Source organism: Trichechus manatus, unplaced genomic scaffold, assembly GCF_000243295.1.
Source record: "Trichechus manatus latirostris isolate Lorelei unplaced genomic scaffold, TriManLat1.0 scaffold00026, whole genome shotgun sequence".
In the NCBI taxonomy this organism is placed as follows: Eukaryota; Metazoa; Chordata; class Mammalia; order Sirenia; family Trichechidae; genus Trichechus; species Trichechus manatus.
In genome coordinates this window covers 3,948,362-3,972,215 of record NW_004443962.1, presented here as the reverse complement: position 1 = coordinate 3,972,215, position 23,854 = coordinate 3,948,362, and the positions used below count along the sequence as shown (strand labels likewise).

General features: G+C 49.2%; 1 protein-coding gene across 5 annotated transcripts in view; it reads left to right on the top strand.

The window, feature by feature from the left end:
* Nucleotides 1-23,629, top strand: part of XXYLT1 (xyloside xylosyltransferase 1) — a 238,916-nt gene extending 215,287 nt beyond the window's left edge. For all 5 annotated transcript variants that reach the window (XM_023728725.1, XM_023728724.1, XM_023728727.1 and 2 more), the window contains one exon: nucleotides 21,384-23,629. In XM_023728725.1, coding sequence (XP_023584493.1) covers nucleotides 21,384-21,780 — 397 coding nt within the window. In that variant the 3' untranslated portion in view covers nucleotides 21,781-23,629. The remainder of the gene's footprint in view (nucleotides 1-21,383) is intronic.
* The last annotated feature ends 225 nt before the right edge of the window (nucleotides 23,630-23,854 follow it).

Below are 23,854 nucleotides of genomic sequence, written 5' to 3'. Positions count from 1 at the left end.
GTCTTTCTTCCTTGTTGTATTCTCCATGGGCCTTTCTTGATTTCCCTCAACTAGCCCGATCTCTGTCTGTGTGGAACATTTGGTTTGAAGCTTTCTTTCTGCTCAGCCTCACTGCTTTGTATGCGGTTATTTGTGTGAGGAGCTTTTCTCACCCACAGTCCTCTGCTCAATGTGGAGCCACTGGAGGGAGCACCAGGCCTGTGTCACATGGTAGACGCTCAGAGGTGTGTTTTCTCTAAGCAGAATCTCCACAGGGCACTTGCCTTGCACCGAGAGGCAGCAGAGAATAGTATTATAAGGGGAGGCCCTGGAGCCAGGCTGCCTGGGTTAATCCAGGCTCCATTACTTACCAGCTGGGTGGCTTTGGCTACGTTCCCTAACCTCTAGAAGCCTCAGTGTCTTCATCTATAAAATGGGGATAATAACAGTACCTACTTCACAAGCTTGTTGTGAAGAGTAAATGAGCTCAGGTATGTAAAGCACTTAGAACTGTGCCTGGTACATGCTGCTATATACGTGCTTGCCATCATTACTGCCATATTGGCTGGCATGTAGTAAGTGCTTGTTCCATCTCAGTTACCGGTGTGTATGTACACGTGTGTGTGTATGTGTATGTATGCATGTATATTACATCAAAACCAGCGCAGCATTGAGCTTGGTTCCAGAGTTCTCCAACTTGAAGTTGTCACTGGTCGGGGGACTGATAAAAACCCCAAGGACAGATGAAAACAGGCCTTCCTGTGTTTCCTTCTCTTGAAGAACAGTGAGAAGTAGAAAGCCCCAGAAGATGGGTGTCACGGGAAGCTCTTTCAGAGGGTCTGTCGTTGACGTTAGTTGCCGTTGAGTCAGCTCGGACTCATGGCCACCCCACGTGCAACAGAAAAGAACGTTGCCTGGCCCTGCACCATCTTCACGATCATTGGCGTGCTCAAGTCCATTATTGCACACACTGTATTTTGAGTGCCTTCCAATGTTTGGGGCTCATTTTCCAGCACTCTGTCGGACCATCTTCTGTTGTGATCCATAGGGTTTTTATTGACTAATTTTCGGAAGTACATTACTAGGCTTTTCTTTCTAGTCTGTCAGTCTGGAAGCTCCATTGAAAGCTGTCTGCCATGGGTGACCCTGCTGGTATTTGAAATACCAGAGGCATAGCTTCCAGCATTATAGCAACATGCAAGCCACCACAGTGGGACAAACTGATAGATGGCTGGTGGCCTTAGGGGTCTGGTGAGGTAAAAATTGGTACAGTCTACATTTGGAGGTGTCGTCTGAGTTCATAGCATAGTACTAGTATTTTTACCTTTTTTTAAATTTTATTTTTAAATTGGGAAACAAATTATGCAAGTTTGAGTTCTTTCCATCCTTGGGCAAAAGATACACTCCACCTTAATTCAGAAGATCGAGCGAGCTTTAATGCTAAGGTGGGTACATACAGGGTCAGTCTGGACATTCATTTTATTTAAACCCACAGAAGGTAAGTTATCCTGTAGGAGAACCAAGCTTTACAAAACTTGCCTCTGTGCTCTGGTTTTCACTGCTAGTTAAAAGAACCTTCATCTCTGCTTGTGAGAACTGTTACCAGTTAAGAATCAGCTGCGGAGAAGGCTGGGGCTGGAGAAGGAAGGGCCGCCTCCCGAATTTTACCTCTTCCTAAAGAAATGAAGAGAGAAGTTAGGCTTCAGTTTCCCAAAGGCAGAGGAAATTGAGGAGGGGAGAGCATGGTTTCCGGGGATCACCGAGTCTGGAAAATGGCTACCTGTCACCTCTCTCCACTCAGAGCACTATCACCGCTGCTCCTCTTCCGGGAACACATGTCCCCCCACACGTGTCCCCCCCCAACATGTCCCCCACTAGACATGGGCTGAGACCATGCCAGAGGTGTTTCCCAGTCTCTCCCAGGTAGCCCTAGGCTTATTTAAGTGTACCTTGAAACAACAGCATTATTTTCCCATTAAGGTCAAAGGGGTTGGATTGCCTCTGTGTGTGTGGGGGGGAGGAGGCTCGGGGGAAGACTGGGTATCAATAAATGCTTGCTGAAGATGGAGCCTCAGCTAGCCTCATTTCCCCTTGCGCCTTTGCTTTAGAAGCAACGCTGCTACTTATTGTGCTGGATTGCTTGAACCGCTAGCCTCTCCCTGTAAATAAGCAAGACCGTCTGTGAAGCTGCTTGGGTTCAGAGCAGGACAGGGAAGGAGGGGTTTTGCTAAATAACTCTTTCCTAGCCTGGCCTACTGAATGTGGCTTTGAAAAGCACCGAGCTTCCTTCAGTTGAGCTGCTGACCTGCTGTCAAAATCAGACTTACTAAGTGGGTAACCAGAGTGGTCCAGGTTGGCCTGCTGGCCCCTGCCTGTGTGAATTTTAAGAAGGTTGCCCCAGCCAGCAGATCAGCAGGAGGCAGCAGATCCTGGGGCCTTGCCTTAGCTCCAGGCCCTTCTTTGCTGTGGCTCCTCCCAGTTGTAGCAGGCCTCCTTGCTCATGCAGAAGCACGGAAGTAGCAAAGTCACTTGAGGGATTGTCTGTCAGCATTCTCTTTCTCAACGCTGCAGCCACACACTCAGAATCGGATGTGGAAACTCTCGGTCTAAGAGACAGGCCTTCCACAGGCCTCTCCTCCTTCCCTCCTCCCTTCCTTCCTTCCCCTATCATTATGGTAGACCCGGGACCTGACAGTGGAAAGAAGGGAGGGAGAACGCCCACTGCCAGTCACCTGCTGTGCACCCAGTATTTCTGTATAGTTTCATTTCTTCTCCTGGTGATCTTCTGAGGTATCTGGTCCCAGTTTACAGGGAATAAACTGAAGCCAAAGGAAGAGGAGGTGCATATATTGTGAGCGCCCACTGTGTTTTGGAACTGCTGGGTACTTCATCTGCATTAGCTCATGCAATCCTCACAACAGCCTCTGGAGGTGCGGTTGTTAGTACTGGTGGAGCTGTGGCCAGGACACAGGTTTCACCGACTCCAAAGCCTTTGCTCTTTACCTTCTTGCTACTCAGAGTGTGGCCTGTGGGCCAGCAGCCTCGGGGTCACCTGGGAGCTTGTCAGCCATGCAGAACCCCGCCCCTCCCCACCGTCTGAGTGTCAGCTGGCATTTTGCCAGATCTCCAGACACAGATTTCACATGCACAGTAAAATTTGAGAAGCAGTGACATGCCAGAGGGGACAGCCCTTATATAACACTGAGAGGGGAAGTGGAGGAAAGGGTGGTGTTAGCTGAGCAGGCCGTCCTAGGAGACTTGAGCTGAGCTATAGAGGAGCGTTGAGCAGCACTTCCACATGGGAACAGCATCGACAAATACCTTCCCAGCCTGCACCTTCCCTGTGCAGAGGGGCACCTGGTGATGCGGCCACCAAGTTCCTGCCATGGGGAAGAGCAGATGACGCTGCTGGGGAAGGACAGCAAGAAGACGGGAAGAATCAACCCTTACACGGGCCTCAAGTCACCACACATCCAAAGACGGAGCTGTCGGGAGGGGCTCTCTCAGTGCGACACCTACACCGGGAAGCCCTTCTGAGAAGGGACGTGAGCGTGGGCTTGAAAGGTTTAGTCCAGCAGAGGTTTCCTAAGATCCCCTCACCTCCAGCTCTGGACAAGGTGTGGGGGATGAGTCAGCTGCTATATGACAGCCACCTGGTATCGGCCACCCTGGCAGATTTGTGTCTGGATGGAGGTGAGGTGGCCTGGTTGGGCTACTCTGGGCCTGCGTGTGTGTGGGCAGGTGTCTGTCGGTCTTGAGGCCAGGTGACTCTGAGGAGGTGAGGGAGGAGCCACTGGCAGGAAGGGGAAGTGTAGGGGAAGCCTGACAGGCTTTGGGGCGTGGCTGTGGGTTTAAGCAGACAGTCGAGCAGGGCCAGCTGGGGACACGAGACCTCCATGTGGCCTGACCCTGCTCTGCTGGGCGTGCTTGTTTCTTCTCTCTGTCACCTCATTTCCAAGGTGTGTCCACAGACGAGGTTCCTTCATGCTCTTCCCTCAGGCTAAGCCCTGAAGGAGCCTGAGGAAGAGGAGAGGCCAGTGTTGGAAACTTCACCCTTCAAGTTCTGTGTCCTCCCCAGCAAGACAGCTGTGTTGGTTCCACACGGGGTGGGAAGGGCTGTGGCTTCAAGAGGAGCAGCTCACACTCACCCGCCAGTTGCACCAGGGGGCCACACGGGTCTGAGTCCCTCCACAGGGTGTGGGTTGGATAAAGATAAGCTCCTCATTAGTCTGGGTCAGGAGGCCTCTCCCTCAGTCACCAGTCCAGTGGCCTGAACTGCCATGGGAAGAAAGGCCAAGAGAGGAGGCCAGGAGCCTCTGGAGGAGGAAAGGCCCTCGTGCGCACAGCCAGAGAATTCCAGAAGAAGAAAGCTCTGGGGTTAGTGTCCAGCAAAACTGCTGGTGTTTTCAGAGGATTCTAATTACTTTTCTCAGGTAGTGGTTTGACCTTGGATCTCATTTTAATGCCAGCGTTGACCTGATTTTATATAAGTCTCCTCTTCACGTTCCCTCAAATCCCAATTGGCTGTTCTGGTTAAGCTCAGGTCGCAGTATTCCATGCTGAGAATCACAGGCCCTCTGTACAGCGGGGTCTGACTTCCTCTTCCACAGTGCTGCCAATGCCAGGTAACTCCAGGCCCACCTGTATAAACACTCAAATAGAGTGAGTCCTAGGTGGGGAGAGAGGTGGAGAGTAGTTCAGATTCTTCTCTGCATTGATAGGGAGCACCCCGGGCATGGCAGAGATTCAGGTGGACAGCTTGGAAGGCATAGAGAAGAGACTTGAGTAGGATGGATCCAAGGAGGGGCTAAGGGACATGTGTCCAGTTTGAAGGAGGAAATCTCCCTATGGAAATGGCAACAGGAAGTGGGGGGGTTCTGGGCTCTCTCCTGCCCTGTTTCCCACACGTGGGCCCCGGGCAGCCTGGGTGAGGGTATGTGGTTGACCAAGGTCCAGAAGACAGGTTTGTCCCAAGTCACCCAGAAAGAAGGTAGCATGTAAACAGGCCACACAGCGCCAGCATCTCACAGCTGCTCCTTGTCCTCACCTTCCCAGCTTGCTCTTGGGTTGAGAAAATGCACAATAGCAAGAAGAGGTGAACACGGGGCTGCCACTGAGGCAGATCTGGGGTTACGGGCGACACAACACTAAGAACCACAAAGCTGGAAAGGCTAGGGAGACCTCTTTTCCAGCCTGATTATTGTCCAGATGGGAGAACAAGGCTCATAGTGGGGAAGTGAGCTGCCAGGGTCACTGTGCAAGTCAGCAATGGTGATTGCAATAGCTACGGCCTTGTATCTCGTGGCCATAGCGCTCAAGGCAGAAACCTGGACAGCGAGCTCCCAATTCTCCTTCATCCCCTGTGCCCATCTGTGCTCAGATCAGGCACATACCTGCCCAACATCTCCGGAATCCGCCACTTCTCTCCACCCCCAACACCACCACCACCCTTCCCTGGACCCCTGCAACAGCCTCCTGCCTGCCTAGCCCCTTCGGTTCTGCCTCCTCCAAGCCATCCCCTACTCCAGCCAGAGGGACCTTCCTCAAATGCTAGGTAGATCATGCTGCTGCTTTCCTTTAAAACCCTTTGTTAACCCCAGCATCAAGGTCAGCCTCCCTGACCTTCCCACAGATCCTGTTTGTCCCCCCCTGCCCCCGCCACCTCATTTCTGACCACTCCCTGCCCTACAACTATGCCCCAGCAAGACTGAACTCTCTCAGGCCTCCATGCTGGGCGCTCTCCCACTGCCCACCTGCCCAGCTCTTCACTCAGGCTTCGCTCAAGCTTTTTCTCCAGAAAGTCTTCCCTGAACCCCTAAGACTGGGTGTGATGGTTAAGATTGTGTGTCAACTTGACTGGGCCATGACTCTCCGTGTTTTAATGTAATCACTGCCATGATTGAATATACTGTGAGTAGCCAATCAGATGAAAGGGAGTCTCCTTGCGGGTGTGGCCAGCATCTGTATATAAGCAGACGTTCCGGCTTTTTGCTCTGTCTGGATCCTGCGGCTGCTTCCTGTTGTCTCATCTCCCGTTCTTGGTACTTGAGCTGTCAGCTTATCTGCCGAACCTGGGATTTGTCAATCTGCACAGCCTGTGAGCGGGAGTCCTGCTCTCCAACCTTCCAATCTTGCGCTCCCCAGCTTGTGCAGCTGTGTGACTTGGGAGAGGCCTCTACCCTGATCCACGGATTTGGGACGTTCTAGCCTCTACAATCGCGTGAGCTGTTTCCTTGATGTAATGTCTCTATATATATATGTTTATACACTTTACTGGTTTTGCTTCTCTAGAGAACCCAGCCTAAGACACTGGGTGAGGGGCCTCTCTGTTGGCATCTTGCAGCTCCGCATCGTTGTCCCATCACATCGCTTATCACCTGAAATCGTAATTGCCAGTTTGCTGGTCTGTACGACTGCTAACTGATAGGTTGGCGGTTTGACTCCACCAGCTACTCCTTGCACACCCTGTGAGGCAGTTCTTCTCCATCCTGCAGGGTCACTATGAGTCAGAATCGACTTGACGGCAAGGGGTTACCCCCACCAGAATCATAGTTGTTTTATTTAGTGTTGTCTCCCCAGGCCCAGAATGGTATCTGGCACACAGTAGGTTTTCAGTTATTTTTTCTTGAATTAATGTACCAGGCTCTCTCCTAGGCACTTTGCATACATTATCTTATTATCTTAGAACCCTAAGGAGTCCTGGGGCAGTGCAAATGGTGACACTAATCAAAAGGTTGGCGGTTCAAGTCTATCCAGAGGAGCGTCAGAAGAAAGGCTTGGTGGTCTACTGAAAAACAAGCCACTGAAAACCCTGTCGATCACAGTTCTACTCTGACACGCATGGGGTCTCCATGAGCTGGAATCGACTCGACAGCAATGGGTTTTCTTTTAAGAACCCTAAAAACCTAAAGTCAGTTTTACAAATGACTGTAACACTCATGGAAGCAGCAGTCAGGAAATCTAAAGACGCATTGCATTGGGCAAATCTGCTGCAAAAGACCTCTTTAAAGTGTTGAAAAGCAAAGATGTCACCTTGAAGACTAAGGTGCCCCTGACCCAAGCCATGGTGTTTTCAATTGCCTCATATACATGTGAAAGCTGGATGGATGATGAATAAGGAAGACTGAAGAAGAGTTGACGCCTTGGAATTGTGGTGTTGGAGGGAAAAAGAAAACCTGTTGCCGTTGAGTCAGTTCCGACTCATAGTGACCCTATAGGACAGAGTAGAACTGCCCCACAGGGTTTCCAATGAGCGCCTGGTGGATTCAAACTGCCGACCTTTTGGTTAGCAGCCGCAGCTCTTAACCACTACACCACCAGGGCTTCCTGATGTTGATGTTGGGAGAGAATATTAAATATACCATGGGCTGCAAAAGAACAAACAGATCTGTCTTGGAAGAAGTACAGCCAGAATGCTTCTTAGAAGCAACAATGGTGAGACTATGTCTCACATACTTTGGACACGTTATCAAGAGGGATCAATCTCTGGAGAAGAACATCATGCTTGGTAAAGTAGAGGGCCAGGGAAAAAGAGGGAGACCCTCAATGAGATAGATTGACACAGTGGCTGCGACAATGGGCTTAAGTGTACAAATGATTGTGAGGATGGCGTAAGACCAGGCAGTGTTTCGTTCTGTTGTGCATGGGGTCGCTATGAGTCAGAATCGACTCGACAGCACCTAACAACAACATAACCTAGGGAGTTTAAGTAATTGGCTGAGGGTCCCACCACTAGGAAGTGGCTGTTCTGAGATTTCAACCTGAGTCTCTGGGACTCCACCGCCCCTGCTCTTAACCTCTGTGCTTGTCCGATAGAATTGAATGGACTCTTCCCCTGCAGGGCAGTTCTACTCTGTCCTATAGGGTCGCTATGAGTTGGAACTGACTTGATGGCAATGAGTTTTTTTGCTCTGTGATCTCTGCTGAAACCTTGCGGGCATACTTGCCAGTGGGAGGGAGCTTCAGTTCCAGGGAGTGAGGCACGGGGGAAGCAGCTGAGATCCCAGACCTTGCCACCTTTGATAGGTTGTTTATTTTCTGAGCCAGCCAGTTCTGATAAGACTCTGGTAATGCTGCTCCTTGGTCCAGCCCACCATGACTGTGGTCTGAGCTGGCCTGTCAGAAGGACGGATTGCTTTATGGATTTTCTTTTAATTTTTTTTTCCTTTCCTTTAAAAAAAGGAAAAAGAAAGGACAACAGTGACATGCCAAGCTGTGAGGCTACAGGGCACATGGTGCAGCCAGCCGTGGGGGACGCTGGGCAGGCCAGGGCGGCGCAGGTGTTTGGGTGTGCCGGAGGCAGGTATGTTTTGCTCAGGTGTACTCTTTGTACAAACCACCTTTATGCAGCTGCCCCTGCGCACAGGGCCCCAGACTGGCCCACCATGCTCTTCAGATCCCTCTTGTCTGTGTTTAGCAAGAGGTCAGTGCTCAAAGTGGTTGTGCCCTCACCACAGCCAAAGGATGATGAACGTTGAATAAGACCCCAGGTCAGCCCCTGGCCAAATGGTCAGAAGAAGCCTGTGTATAGGTGAGGTCTTGCAGCATCAACCTTAGGCTCTGCTACGGTTGTCATTATCCATAGATTCTGGCTCATAGATGCCCAGCACAGCCCTGCATGCACAACAGGGCTCTCGCAGCCGGGAGGATGTGTGTGGGAGGTAAGCGCCACCTCCCTTTCCTCTCTGACTTCACTGGGTAGCTTGGAGCAGGGCCAGCAGGGCCCAGGGATGGGGACTGGGATCCTCCGATGCTGATGCCAAATGCACCATCCCCAAGAGGTGCAGAGAGGCCGGGGACGCCCCCAGCTTCTGTGGTCAGAAGGGGAGGGAGCTAAGGAGCAAACGCAGTTGTTCTTTCTCCCCAGCCCACACTCCTTCTCTGATCCGTTCTGTAGGGACCTCACTAACCTCTTTTTGTCCTCAACTTGAACTTTCAAATGGCAACAGTTCCTTTTCTTACTTGACCCCATACAAGGGAATTTAGAGCATTCGAGTCATGTGAATCCCACAGGGTTTGCCCTTTGCTTTAGAGAACGTTACATCCACATGAAGACTTTGCAGCCACTCAAGCACAGACTCTGGAAGTTTTCAGTAGTTTAAGAGAACTTGGGAGTGGCTGCCTCTCAGGACTCCTATTCTTACCTTTAGCTCCTACCACTGGCAGGAGCTACTATCTTGCGGATCATCAGAGAAACTTCCTTGCCAGGAATCAAGGTGTGCTGTCTTCAGGGTCCTGCTGGACCATGTGACTCAGGCACCAAAGGACAATCATTTTTCTTTGTGTGTTTTAATTTTATTGTAGTGAAATACATATAACAAAACATTCAACCATTTTTATGTGTATAATTCAGTGACCTTAATTATGTTTATCATGTACATTCATATCACCACTATCCATTTCCGAATATTTTCATCACCCTTAACAGAAAGTGTACCTTACTAAGCAATACCTCCACATTTCCCCTTCCCATTTACCCTTGGCGACCACTAATGAACGGGTTTCTGTCCGTTTGCCTAGTCTAATCTTTCACGTACGTGGGATCATACCATATTTGCCCTTTTGTGTTTACTTACTTCATTCAGCATAATGTTTCTAAGTTTCATCCATGGCATATCATAGATCAGAAATTCATTTTCTCTTTATGGCTGAATAACATTCCATTGTTATGTATACACCACATTTTCTTTATCCATTCGTCTGTTGATGGACACGGGTTGTTTCCACCTTTTGGCAATTGTGAATAATGCTACAGTGAACACTGGGGTACAAGTAACCTGTCTGAGCCTTTCTTTCATTTCTTTGGGGGTATATACCTAGGGGTGGAATTGCTGGATCATACAAGGAGAGGTTTTTATTCCACTTCTACAAACTGCCACTGACACTCTTCAAGCTGATTTCTTCCGTGTACTCAGCTTAGCTTAGGGCCATTGAGAAGCTTTATAATATACTTTCTTGCTTCCAGAAAGGATTTGAGGTGGAGTATAATGAAAGCAGCTCCACCGTAGGGCAATCAAAAATAAACTTCTCAAAGAAAACTCCAGCCGCATACGGATTTACTGGTGATGTCAACCTCACACAAACTCACCCACAGATTAGAAAAAGAGGAAACACTTTCTAATTCATTTTATAGGGATAGCATAAACTTGATTTCAAGGAAGGAAGATACAAGAAAGGAAATTTTTAGGCTAATTTCTCTCATGAACATATACACACAAATCCTAAATAAAATATCAGCCAAGTCAATCTAGTGATATGTAAAAAGATAATATATCACAATCAAGTTGGGTTTATTTCAGGAATACACAGTTGATTTAACATTTGAAAACTATCGTAATTCACCAAATGAACAGAATAGTAATAGAATACGGTTAGCAGCCATAGCTCTTAACCACTGTGCCACCAGGGCTCTGATAAAAGTTATCTACCAAAAATCCCCAGCAAACTTCATCCTTAATGATGAAATACTGAAAGTTTTCCTCTGAGATCTGGAATGAGGCAGGGATGTACAGTATCATGACTTCTGTTCGGCATTCTCTAGAGGTCTTAGCCAATGCAATAAAGCAAGAAAAATAAATAAAAAGTATAAGAATTGGAAGGAAAGAAGTAAAACTGTCATTATTTGTAGTCAGCATGATTTTATACTTGGGAAATCCAAAAGAATCTACAAACTATTATAATGAATAATTTTGATAAGATCATTGGATACAGGATATATCTAATTCACACATACATGTACTGATTATATTTCTGTGCTCTAGCAACAAATAATTAGAAAATAAAATTTTTAGAAAATGTCATTTATAGTAGCATGAAAAAACATTAAAAAAAAAAAAACCTGAGGAATCAATCTGACAAAAGATGTGCAAGCTTGCTACAGAAAACCACAAAACATTTCTGAGATACCTTAAAGAAAATCTAAATGAGTAGAAGGGTGTGTTGTGTTCATAGATTTGAAGACTTTATTGTTAAAATGTCAATTCTCCCCAAATTGATATGTACATTCCTTAAAGAAGAACAACAAATTTGGAGCTCTTACACTACTAGAAATCAAAACTTACTATAAACTACAGTAATTAACAGTGTAGTATTGGTACAGGGAGAGGGAAAAAAGTAGACCATTGGGACGGAATTAAGGGTTTACTCAAGGCTGGTGGAGTCATGTGATTGTATGCAGGGGTGGGAGTTTTGCAGAAAACATCCTTGAGTGGTTTAACTCACTAGAAGTGAGGTCAGACTGCAAGGACTGATCTAAGTATTTTAGAGAAAGAATTGGGTTTGCTGTGAACCTGAAAAAAGTGTGGTCTTCCTCAGTCACAATCTGGAAAGCAGGAGACAAAACCATCTGAGGCTGTCATCTTACTGGGTTGAGGAAGGCCCAAGGCAGTTTTGTGATATCCTAGCACACGAGAGTTATGTCCTAGCTGGGTGACCTTGGCAAGGTGCTGTGCTCTCTGTTTTTCTGGGTGGTATCTATAGGTTTTTACAGCTTTAAGATTTTTGTTTTGGGGCCAGGGCCATGACTGGAGCCAGGTGAATTGGGTTCAGGGGCATGCTGCCTGCCAAAAATGAGATGAGGGGAAGTGTATGTGTTTGACACAGTGAATCCACACTACTTCTTATTGAACTTGACATGTGTCTATCTTCTGAATGTATCGAGCATTTTATCTCCATTATCTCATAAAACCACCACCTGTCTGTCAATCTGTCATACTGTTGTGGCTTGCATGTTGCTATGATGCTAGAAGCTATACCATTGGTATTTCAGATGCCAGCAAGGTCACCCATGACAGACAGGTTTCAGTGGAGCTTCCAGACTAAGACGGACTAGGAAGAAAGGCCTGGTGATCTACCACTGATAATTAGCTAATGAATATCTTATGGATCACAATAGAATACTGACCAGTACAATGCTGGAAGATGAGTCTCCTAGGTTGGAAGGCACGACACAATGGCTGCCATAATGGACTCAAACATACCAACGATCGTGAAGATGGCGCAGGACCAGGCAGTGTTTCCTTCTGTTATACATAAGGTTGCTGTGAGTCGGAGCTGACTCAACAGCAACTATCAACAAACAACATCTCATAAAATCCTCTCATCAACGCAGTTTATAGATGAGAAGCCTGAAGCACTGAGTGTTTTTGTACCTTTTCCAAGGGAGTAAGCAGAGGACCAGGATTTAAACCCCAGTCTGTCTACCCCCAGAACCTGCATTCTTAAGCCCTGTGTACACTGGTACTTTTTTTCCAGGCAGTACAAAACTTATACCAGCCTGCCCTCCACCCCAGACTGACTGCTAATCCCTGGGGGTGGAAGCTGACAGAGCTGGGCCCTCCCTCCTGGAACCTGGTAAGCTTGCTGCTTCTGGGAAGCCTTTTCCCAGTGACTCTACCCAGGGCTGTGAAGACGGTGGTGGTTTTATGAGATAATTCGAGTCCTTGAAGTTCACAGACTCATAATCCTAGTCCTGTGTAGAACCGTAGACTTTCAGAGCTGAAAAGGACCTAGGCCTGATTAGCATAGTTGTAGGAAATTTGCAGGTGGCTACTGCTACTGGGCCACCAAGGAGCTCTGGTGGCACAAAGCTTAAGTGCTCAGCTGCTAACCGAAAGGTTGGTAGTTCAAACCCACCCAGAAACTCCATGGGAGAAAGACCTGCTGATCTGTTTCTGTAAAGATTAAAATACAAAAACCAAATCCGTTGCTGTCAAGTCATTTCTGACTCATAGTGACCCTTTAGGACAGAGTAGAACTGCCCCGTTGGGTTTCCAAAGTGGCTAGTATATACAAACTGCCAACCGCCCTTTTGGTTAGCAGCTGAGTTCTTAACCACTGTGCCACCAGGGCTCCCTGTAAATATTACAGCCTAGAAAACCCTATGGGGCAGTTCCGCTTTGTTCTATAGGGCCACTATAGGTTGGAATCGATTCGAGGACACCTAAGAACAACAACTACTAGTCTACCTAGTTTATGGCCATTTTTAGGATAATAATGATGCTACTACTGCTCTTGTGGTTTACATCTCTTTATAAAAAAGAACATATTGTCTTTTTTTCTTCTGAGTATGGTTCTCAGATCAGTAGCATCTGCGTTATCTGGGAGCTTGTTAGAAACGCAGCATCCGATGGAGACTCTGCATGCTAACAAGATCCCAGGTCCTCCCAGGCTCAGCAAAGTCTGAGAAGTTCTGGGCACGGCTGACCCATCGCTGTCTCTCCAACAACTGGGAGGTCCTTGGTGTGTGTTTCAGTCTGCGGATCACTTTTTTTACCCTTGACCAAAATCTATGCCACAGATGTATGAAACAGCGAGCGGGGTCAACCCAGATGGAACGTGAGGGCTCACGGATTTCTTCTGGGCTTGAGAAGTAACACGTTCTGCTGTCGCCGTGTTGCCCTTCCAGCTGGTGGAGCACGCTGCCCTTTGCCTCTGTGACTGGGTGAGCCGCTCCAGGGCAGTTTCTGCAATGTCTTGCTCCTGGGTTGGAACACTCCTCTCTTTGAGGGTGAAGGGCGCTGGTCTGGATTGATTTGATTCCATTTAATTCAGGACGGAAGGTTAAATTCCACACATACCCCTCCCCAGCACCCTTACCACGGGCGCCTGCATTCTGCTCACTGTCCCAGAACACACCCCCACCACATGTCCGCTAGTCCCGTAGTGCTGTCGAGGCAGTGAGCCGATTCTGAAGGTGACTCTCTCTGACTTTGTCTTCACCCCGAGGAATTTTCCTCCCATCAGCCTAAATTCAGGGAAAGGGCAGGGTCATGGAGCTGAGCTAGGGCCAGACCAGCCAGACCAGGCCAAGTGCATTCTGTCCTCACCAGCCCACCCGCTGGCTGCAGGTTCTGTGGTCTCATGGTTAGGGCCTGAGGCACCCCCAGATCTGAGCTGTTCCCTAACAGGATGTACAAGCCACAGTACTTGGAGGCTGGTCGTCTTCCAGGGGCCAGGGTGGAAAGGACATTGTCCAGAGGGCTGTGGCACCCTGGGCTCAGGTTACCACGCAGGTGTCTTCATTCCTTGCCTTTGTCAACCAGCATCTCATCACAGAAGAAGATTCCTGAGCGTGTGGGGCCGTCTTTCTGCCTTGCCTTGTCTTTTGCACTTTGAGGGAGACCTGGCTTTCCCCAGGGAAGAGCCTCCCTCATAAGCCTCTCTGCGGATTTCCTTCTCCCACAGCTCAGGCCACGGGGCCCAGCGCACTTCTCCCCACCAACTGCCTTTCTGGACAGATTCTTCTACCACCTCCATTCAGCACCCTCCTCTTCTGACTTCCTGCCATCTGATTTTACAATATCTTATTCATTCATTCCTTCGTTTATTCACTCATGCATCTGTTTGAAACCAGCCATTCTCAAGGGCTTGCTGTGAATCGTGGGAGGCCCTCAAGACATAAAGCTGAGTAAGACATTCTGGTTATCAATCTCAGGGCTTCTTGACTCTACTCAGGCCCTCGATACTCCACCCTCTGGACAGAGGCCGCCCACCCCAGCAGGGCTTGTTCAGCCTCAACCCATTGCGGGAGCAGGGGTCAGGGACTTGCCAAGGGCTGTTCTGGACCCCACAGGTGTCCTCAGAGTCTGTGGATGATGAGAATGCAGGTGAAGGTGAGCTGTGATAATTCTCTCCATCTTTACTGTTGGAGAGCTCAGGGGTCTAGTAGGCAAAATGAAGAGGCTCTTATATAGATGGTAACAGTCAGCTCTCTGAAAGCCTGGCTCATGTAATAGCCATCCCAGCGCCCTGTCAGCCCCTCCCCCAGCTGAAGGCCCCAGTCAGCATCATTCAAAGAACATAGACTTTGGGGACATATGCAGCCGAGTTCAAATCCCTCTGCCACCGTGTGCTGCATGGCCTTGTGTAAGTTACTTCACCTCTCTGAAATGGAGTGGAGTGGATAGTAATACTGCCCTGTTTAATGAGATGAACATCTGCTCAGTAGCTGTTAGCTCCTTTCTCCTTCCCTTTCTCTCCCAAAACCTTCTCCAAGGCCATCTCACTTCTGTGAACCCCTATTCTCTTAGGCTGGGGTGGGCAGTACAGAGAGGCCAAAAACCAAAACCCAGCCCATTGCTATTGAGTCGATTCCAACTCATAACGACCCTATGGGACTGTGTAGAACTGTCCCATAGGGTTTCCAAGGAGCGGCTGGTGGATTCAAACTCCTGACCTTTTGGTTAGCAGCTGAGCTCTTAACCACTGTGCCACCAGGGCTCCTACAGAGAGGCCAGGGGTCCCCAAAGCAGGAACATCTGCAGTCTCCAGGAGGGCTGGGCCCGAGGGGAGGGAGGGCAAGGAGGAAATCCTAGTGCTGGTTCCTTCCGCAGGGGAGGGGAGGGACTCTCGGCTGAAGTGGGAGGAGGGAAGCCTTCTCAGTGTGCCTCTCCCCTCAAAGTCTCCACTGGGTCTTAATACACCAGAAGTCTTCTCTCTCCTGCCAGGCAACCTGCTTTCAGCACTGAGAACTGCCCCCAGCTCCACCTAGGAGCCCTCTCAGCCTGTCAAGAAAACCCGGCCTCAGCCCCCGCTGGCCCTCAATCCCTCCGCTCCATGTTCCATGGATATTGTGCTTTGGAATCTCAGTTGCTGGCCTGCGTTTCACATGGGTCTGCAGACCAGGCTGGTGCTTGAAAACAAACACGTCTCTTATGAGCTCTGGAAACAAGGGCAAACATAGCCTTCCACCTGCTTTAATTTCCTCCTTTTGCTCCCAGTGAGGCCCCAGTGGACACCCATCTGCCCTTCCAGGTGCCGGCATGGCTCAGCTTGGAGGAGGGTGGTCCCTGCCAGATTGGAAAGTACAAACTCTGTGCCTCCTGAAAGGCTGGCATTGTCTGAGTGGTGCTGCCTTACCTGGGCCGCCAGGGTTGGGGGGGTCGGGGGGACAGTCGTCTTCTCTGAGCTGACACATTTATGGAAAAGCACAAATGATTGCCTGGGAATGTGGGGTTGTCTTTCCAGTGGTGTGACTATGGGAGGGGCAATTTCTGAGCCTCAGCTTCCTCATCTGTAAAATGGGAACAAGCACTAGATAGTCTCTAAGTGTCTGCATGCTCTGACCTGCTGTGGTTCTATGAGGGGCCCGTTCTGGTTTTACCACTAAGAGCATCTGTGGTTTGGGGAACAATCTTGGCCTCTGTCCGGCAGAGCTGGAGGCCTGAACCTGCTTTAGGTCTTGCTAACGGGGGCCAGCGGTGACTCTCAGCAATAAGGAGTGCATTAGGGAGGGGCAGCTTACCTTTGCAGGTGGCCCCACCACTCCAGTCTGATACCACAGGGCATTGATCCCCTTAACAAGCTGAAGGTCACACCTGTCCCACAGAACTCCAGCCTCAGCTTTAGGGAGGACCGAGATCAGTGTCACTGGTCTGAGGATAGCCCCGCATCACCCAGCCAGGGCAGCAGAGTGTCCTGGGCCAGAACCGTCCCCAGGTCATCCTACAGGGCCTGGGGAGGTGGATGACACACTGGGCTGCCACCAAGGTCTACTGTTCAGTTGTGGTCTTTCTTCTTGGAGGACAGGGAAAAAGGGTCCCTTCCAAGTCCAACAAGGGCTCATGGGACTGGTGCATAGCATGGGTATAGGGAAATGATGTTTCCTGATCCACCCTCGCTGCTTAGACGGCATCCAGACAGCGCGCTTCCTCCCCGAGGAGGCCCAGCCTTGCTGGCTCGCCAGCGACTTTGCACTTGACTCTGATGAGCACTCATGGGCTGACACGGTGAGGAGACATGCAGCATGTGATGTGGTCCTTGGAATCTCAGGCCTAAAATGAAGCCTTCTTTGCCTGATACCTACAGCTTGGACTCAGTCTCTAGGTCAGCCAGGCTTCTAGAACCTTCCAGGGGAAGCCTTGTACACACTATCCAGGCTCAGTGTGGGTTCCCAATCCTTGTTCTCCCCTTTGGAAGTGAAAGTGGAGACCTCTGAGAGAGCCGAGAGAGGCCAGCCTAGGAGAAAAAAATCATGAAGAGGCAGGGAGGCTAACGGGCCTGTGATTTGGGGTGGCCGGGAGAGGAGGAAGGGATTGTCTGTGGCAACGTTTGTTCTTTTCTGGGGACATGAGCTTTAGATCTTCTGGCCAGGGTCTGTCTAGCTGAGAGCCCTGTGGAATGACCTTGGCAGTGATCATAGCAAAAGACCTCAGGCGTGGAGGGATTTTGTTTTAAAAATGATTTCAAATGCCACTTTTCCATTAAAACAGATTTTCTTCATGAGGTCTGGCGTAGGTTTTTCATAGCCTTTTTTAAGATTGTAAATTAGGAGATAGAAAACCTGTTGCCGTCGAGTTGATTTCCAACTCATAGTGACCCTATAGGACAGAGTAGAACTGCCCCACAGGGTTTCCAAGGAGCGGCTGGTGGATTTGAACTGCCAACCTTTTGGTCAGCAGCCAAGCTCTTAACCACTGTGCTAGGACATACTTGATATTAAAAATTTAGAAAATTCATTATCCATAACTGGAAGAATGTACTTAAAGATTCTTAATTTGTATTTTCCAGCAGGCCTTGTTGACTTCTTGAAGGACTCAGTATTTACAATGGACCATCTGTATGGAGGCATGTTTCTCAGTTGAAATTATTTCCAAGGTGGAAAAAAACTCTTATCCCTTCTAGTGTGGGTCTCCAGATAACCCTAGAGGATGGGAACAAGATCCTGCACAGGCCCAAATCCAGACAATTAGGCAGGGTAATTGGCTGTTGTAAACGTTTGAAGTTAAGCAGAGAAACTTCTGGAAGCCCCAGGACTCAGAACCAGATACCTGGATTCATACAAAGCTTTCCTGCAACCCCAGCACATGCCACTCTAGGGGCCTATGGATATATATGGTCAAGCCCCAGGCCCTGAGAGGGAAGGCAGGGGTCTGGTGCTCACTGACCACGTCAGAGGAGCTCTCAGATCTGACCCCCAAGACAGTGAGTGCCAGCAGCAGCTGCATCACTTGGCCCCCAGTGGCCCTGGCCTTGGGGTGTACCAGCCAAATTCAGAAATAAGGATTAAATCCAAATGCTGCTGTTTGGAGCATCAGCAGTGAAATGACCAGAGGTAAAACGGACCTTAGAGATCAGAAGCCCGAACAAGCTGAGGACCTCTGTCCCCTCCGTATTAAAATGGAAGTAATGATGTCCCCGCGCTGCCCAGGAGAGGGAGGGAGGGAAGGTGGAGAAAGTAAGAAGGCTTTGCAAAGCACGCCATGCTGTGGCATGTGAGAAACTGGCGCCATCTAGTCAGCCCGCTTTACGATGGGATGAGAGCCTCTTACTTCAGCAATAATTGTTTTCACCTCCCTTACATCGTTCTCTCTACCCCAAGCCTAGTGTGATAGCTTCATAAGAACCAGCTGACATGGAGGCCAGAGGAAACCCGCCGTTCCCCTAAGTAGCTGCTGTTTTTCCAGTTTGTTTCAGGGTACGAGGAGTGCTTTGAACAAGGACACCCTGGAAATAATTTCGTACTTACAGAATCATTGGTTCAGCCTGTGTTTCTGCTTCAGCAGTCACACTGGGCAGCTTGCAGTTCCAATTTCCTGTCCTTCCTTTGCTTCTTACAAATCAAAATGTGCCCCAGACCTGGTTCTTTCTGGCTCTTTGTTGTAAAATGCCTCTTCGTCCTGATTAAGCCGGTGGTGCTGGACAGTGTGTTCCCAAAGAGCCACCTGGGTTAGGAGCTCCCTGTCTCTGCCTCTGTCCCCTCCCTCCCTGAGCCCAGTGAGTTGGGTGCCAAGTCACTCTTGCCTCTGACTGAAGACCTGGGGGAGCCCCCTGCAGAGGTTGGTAATGGCGCCCGGGGCTGAGGCCCATTGCCCCAGCTTGCTGAAGAGTGGAAACCCTCCTGAATGCTTTCAGAACATCTGAGCACCCTCTCCACGGTCCCCTGCTCCTCACTCCACCCCAAAATAGGTCTGGCAGTCGGGGGGCGAGTGCTGAGCTGAGCAGCAGACTTTTTCTCAGCAGCTTTGTGGCCTTATGTTTTCCTGCTCCCTGGTTCCACAGACAGTGAAGGGTACATGGCGCGACCCGCCCTTCCCTTTCCATCGCTCGTCAGTCACGTCATCTGCCTGGGGCACCAGGCCCCTGCGAGGTTCTGAGGAAGCAGAGTTGACAGTGTCCTGCCCTCAGAGCCCCACAGCCCTTACCCCGCGCCGTCCACGCGTGCTTCCAGCCCAGAGCTCTCCCTCCTCTGGGTCTTCGGGGAAGGGGAGATGGGCAACAAGAGGGGAAAGGACAAGTGACAGCTTGGAGGACGAGGTGGTGTGTGCGCACTTAAAAAGAAAGTGGGTCCTGGAAGGCCAGTGTGGGCTCAACTTGGTGTTAACTATTGTCTCTCATTTCTAACCAATAGGTGGCCAGATGAGAGCGTGTCTGCTTGTGGGGAGGACCCCCCAGGCTCTGTCTCTGTGTCTCTCGCTTTCTGCCTTCCGCTGTGTCTCCCCTCCTCCCTGGTAAATACTTTTGCTCTCATCTCTTGAAGGGTGAATTGAGTCCTTGGCATCAAGAGTCATCCACGCCCCCTTGCTGGATGCTCCAACTAGGAAGTTGGATAGTACTTCCTCTCCCACGTGTTGTGGCCTAAGTCCGTTTTGGTAGAATTTTAGCTGGTTTGTAACCTGGTCCTGAACGAAATGTGGTAAAATGAACAAACAGTTGCCGAACTGCATTCCAACCCTCTTGTGATCCCATCACTGTAGGCATTGTGGCTAGAAAGGCACGACAGCGTCTCATTTTGCTTCAGAAGCTTTTTGCTAAAGCTGTTATCACCAAGCAGGGCACCAGAGCTCTGCTCCACTCACAGCCCAATTATTGCAAAAGTGCCAGCAATGAACCTATGTGTGCCATTGTAAGAACGCCCAAAGGGAATGCTTTTCCCCGCGCCAAGATCCTGCTCGCGGTGCCCTTTGTGATATGCAAGACCACAAGGAAGAGGTCTCTGTTCCCAGACACAGAGAAATGTGTTGGAACTGAAATATGGATCCATCATGGCTCACTGTGAGCCAGGTCACTGGTTTTATTTCTCTACTGCGCCTTACACGTCACCACACAGACCCCCATCCTGGGATTGGCTGGGGGAGTGGCTTAGTTTCCTTGTTTTCAGTCAGAGACTTCGAGAGACCAGAGCACGTAGCATTTCCAGACTGGGAAGCAGAGCTGGTTTTGCCATGATGCACTCCCTACCCTAGGGACCCTCTAGGGAAAAGGCGACACTGGTAGAAATGACTGAGATGCAGTCGAATGCAGAACACCATTCTGTCCCACCCCTGCTCCTTGCGCACGACAGAGGGCCCTCCTGTTCTCCCTTCTTCCTCCAAGGTGTGGGCACCTCTGCTGTGACTTCCTGTCTGTGAGTGTGGGGCTCTCTTTGAGCCCTCCTGCTGCCCACCCCCTGCAGCACACACAAGAACATGATATTAAAGAGGCTGGAGAACAGTGACTGACCCTCTAACCATGTCATCACAGGGAGGTTTCCAGACACCAGTTTTTCCTCTGCAAACAGAAGCATTTGGATAGAGGACCTAGGAGGGTTCCTCTGGCTCTGACATCCCATCATCTGTGAGCCTAGGTTGGATTTCTAAATCTGCCTAGACAGAAATTGAAATTTAGGCGGCATTCCCTCTAACATAGCCATAATTCTGTTTTATAGCGGCTTCTGACTGTAACCCATAGGCATGTGTCCTGAGCTGTTTCAAGCCTCCAATCCCTGCCCAACCTTTTAGAAATGTTCCGCTTGGGGTCTTAGTGAATGAGGCTCATTCTAACTTAGAAAATGATTTTGTTTCAGCTTGTTTTTGGCTTTTCCTATATCTTTGCCACATCACCGTGCAGAATTGCTTCCCCCACTTCTCTCTCTCTCTCTTCTCAAAATCACAGACAAAGGCAGGTGGTAGAAGGTTCTGCTGAGATTGTTGCTATCTTAAGAATGTGAACTCTGGAGCTACATTGCCTGGGTTTAATCCCTGCTTCTGCTACTTGCTGGTTGTTCGACTTTGGGCAAGATACTTAACCCTCTCTGTGCGTCTGTTTTCCTCATCTGTGAAATGATGTCATCTCATAGAGCCCCCGTCACATAAAGTTGCTGTGAGGATTGAATAAGTTAATCTAGTACAGTGCCTGGTCTATACGTTAGCTGTGACGATGATGATGATGATGTCATCACTGTCATCTTGATTCTGAAAAAGCAGAGGATGGTGGAAAGAACATGAGGCTTGGAGTCAGGAGACCCGCCACTGACTAGTTGTGTGATGTAGATGCAGAATTTCAGTGTTTTAATTTTCATAGCTGTAAAACTGAAGAGAAAATGGTATCTTCCTCCAGGGTGGCTGTGAAGACCCAGTGAAATAAGGGCTTGGTAAACTACTTCACCCCCACAAACCGGGCTAAATCTCGTCTCTCTCCCCTTCCAGGCACACGTTCTGGCAGTACCGCCATGAGAACCCCAAGACCCGGGTTGGGGGCCCTCCCCCCAAGGGGCTCCCCGGCTTCAACAGCGGGGTGATGCTGCTAAACCTGGACGCCATGCGCCAGTCCCCGCTCTACAGCCGCCTGCTGGAGCCGGCGCGGGTGCAGCAGCTCGCGGACAAGTACCACTTCCGCGGCCACCTCGGGGACCAGGACTTCTTCACCATGATCGGCATGGAGCACCCCGAGCTCTTCCACGTGCTGGACTGCACCTGGAACCGACAGCTTTGCACCTGGTGGAGGGACCACGGCTACAGGGACGTCTTCGAGGCTTACTTCCGGTGTGAGGGCCACGTCAAGATCTACCACGGCAACTGCAACACCCCTATCCCGGAGGACTAGTGCGTTCTCGCCTGCCACGCCCTCAGGGCCTCTGGATCTGGGGGAAGCAAAGGGCTGCCTCTGGGACAGGCCCCGGGGCAGTGTCTGAACTCCTACAGAGACACTGCAGGGATGTCCTTTGAGACCCAGGTGCTGTAGACCTCCCACCCCACGGGCCACTGTCCTGGGGCCACCCAGTGAGGGCTGGCCTGCAGGTTGCTCTCCTTGGGACCCTTTTACTCCCAGGAACAAGGCATCATGAAGGACAGTTAATGGCACATGTCGACATCCCCAAGTGAGCTAGAAGACAATGCCTCTGAGGAGAAGGCAGGAAAGAAAAAGATACCCCTTGCCTTCACTCCCGAAGGAATGGAAACTCTTTAAAGAACCAGCCTTCCTTGGACCAAATATAAACCTAATTTAAATTGACAGGCTTCCGTTGTTATGCAAGAAAGAATAAACAGTACTGCTGTAGCTTTCGGTGAATTCTAAATGAGTGAGACAGTTTTATCAACCAGCCCAGAGCTTAAGCATCCAAGCAAATGGCGTCCTTCACATACACCGTGGGAGGCTGCGTGCATGTTTCAGGAGGCTCTCATTGCTTGATGTACGTTTAAAGACTCCCACCTTGGGAGGGTCTTCAGGGCCGGCTTGTGGCCCACATAAAAACTGTTGTCGTTATTTTAGGATTCACAGCTTTTCTTTTGTCCCCCAACTGTACCTCAGAACCCCACTACCTGTTACTGATCCAAGCCAGCTCCAGGTGACCAGACTGTGCTCAGAAATGAAACCTACCACCCCAAGGACATGTAACAGAATTCTCTGGCCTGGGAAGACTCAGCCCAAAGAGGAACCCAGCAATCCATGAATGCTACCGTGGGGGCTTGGAAGGGTGTGTCACCCATACGTGTGGCAGTATTTTAGTCTCTGTGTTTAAAAATTCATCCTTGTTACTTTCTTATTTCACCATGTCAGACCTTATACCTTAGTAGAAATTAGAGTGTCATTTCTTGATTTCTTCTTTTTGGTGGTCCATTTTGTGTAGTCCAGCTGAGGTCCTTGGGAGGAGAAGTGTTGTTGGATGTTTATTTTACAGGCAGTCCCCAGATTACGAACGAGTTCTGTTCCTAAGTCTGTCTTAAGTCAAATTCATACGTAAGTCAGAACAGTTGGGCATGGTTCATATCTAACATCAGTTAGTCTAATGTGTTCTCAGTATATGGTATATCGTGTACCTTTCTATGCATAAAAAACATTAAAGAAACACTTCCAGATTCATTAAAACATCCTTAACGTAATAATATAGTAATAACAATGTTTTGACCCACATTGCAAAGTAGCCCCTGTTTGTTATTACGAACCGTTGTACGTACCTCAAATTTTTAATGTAATAGGCTTTATAGGGGTTGGTTTGTAACTATGGGTTGTAAGTGATTTGTACATAAGTTGGATGTTCGTAATCCGCGGACTGTTTTCAATTTCATTTCCTTTTTTAATTTCTTTTCATCATGACTGAGAATAGCTAATAAATAACCTTTGAGAACACAGTGATTTATGTTGTTTGTACTCTGATCACAGTTTTCAGCTGCATGAAGGTTCTGAATCAGGCGTGTAATCAATGTCATTCAGGCTTTGTCATCATGTGATTAAGCTAAACTGCTCACAGCAGGTCTTTAAGGACCATAAGGGAGAGTGTCTGGAAGGATATCGGGGAGGGTAGTGGTGTTGTCTAAGGTTGAAAGTAGAGAATCATTTCATTCTAGGTATCTGCAGGTCCATCTGCTCCTGGGAGCAAAAACGACCCCATCCTGCTATCTTTTTTCATCCCGTTTGCCCCGAACCGTCCAGTGACATCATCCCCTGATCAAGTGGAGCCCCTTTCTCTCCTCTCTGCTATGACAGAACTGGTCTGTTTGCTTAGGTATTTGATTTCCTATTTATAGCTACTGATTATTGAATGCCCACTATGTGCCAAGCATTGTACTGGGGGGTTTATATACACTATCAATACCACTCACAAAAAACGTCCTGAAGGTAACTCATACCTAGTATTTATCGCAAGAAAATAATAAGAGACATGGACTGAGTCATATAC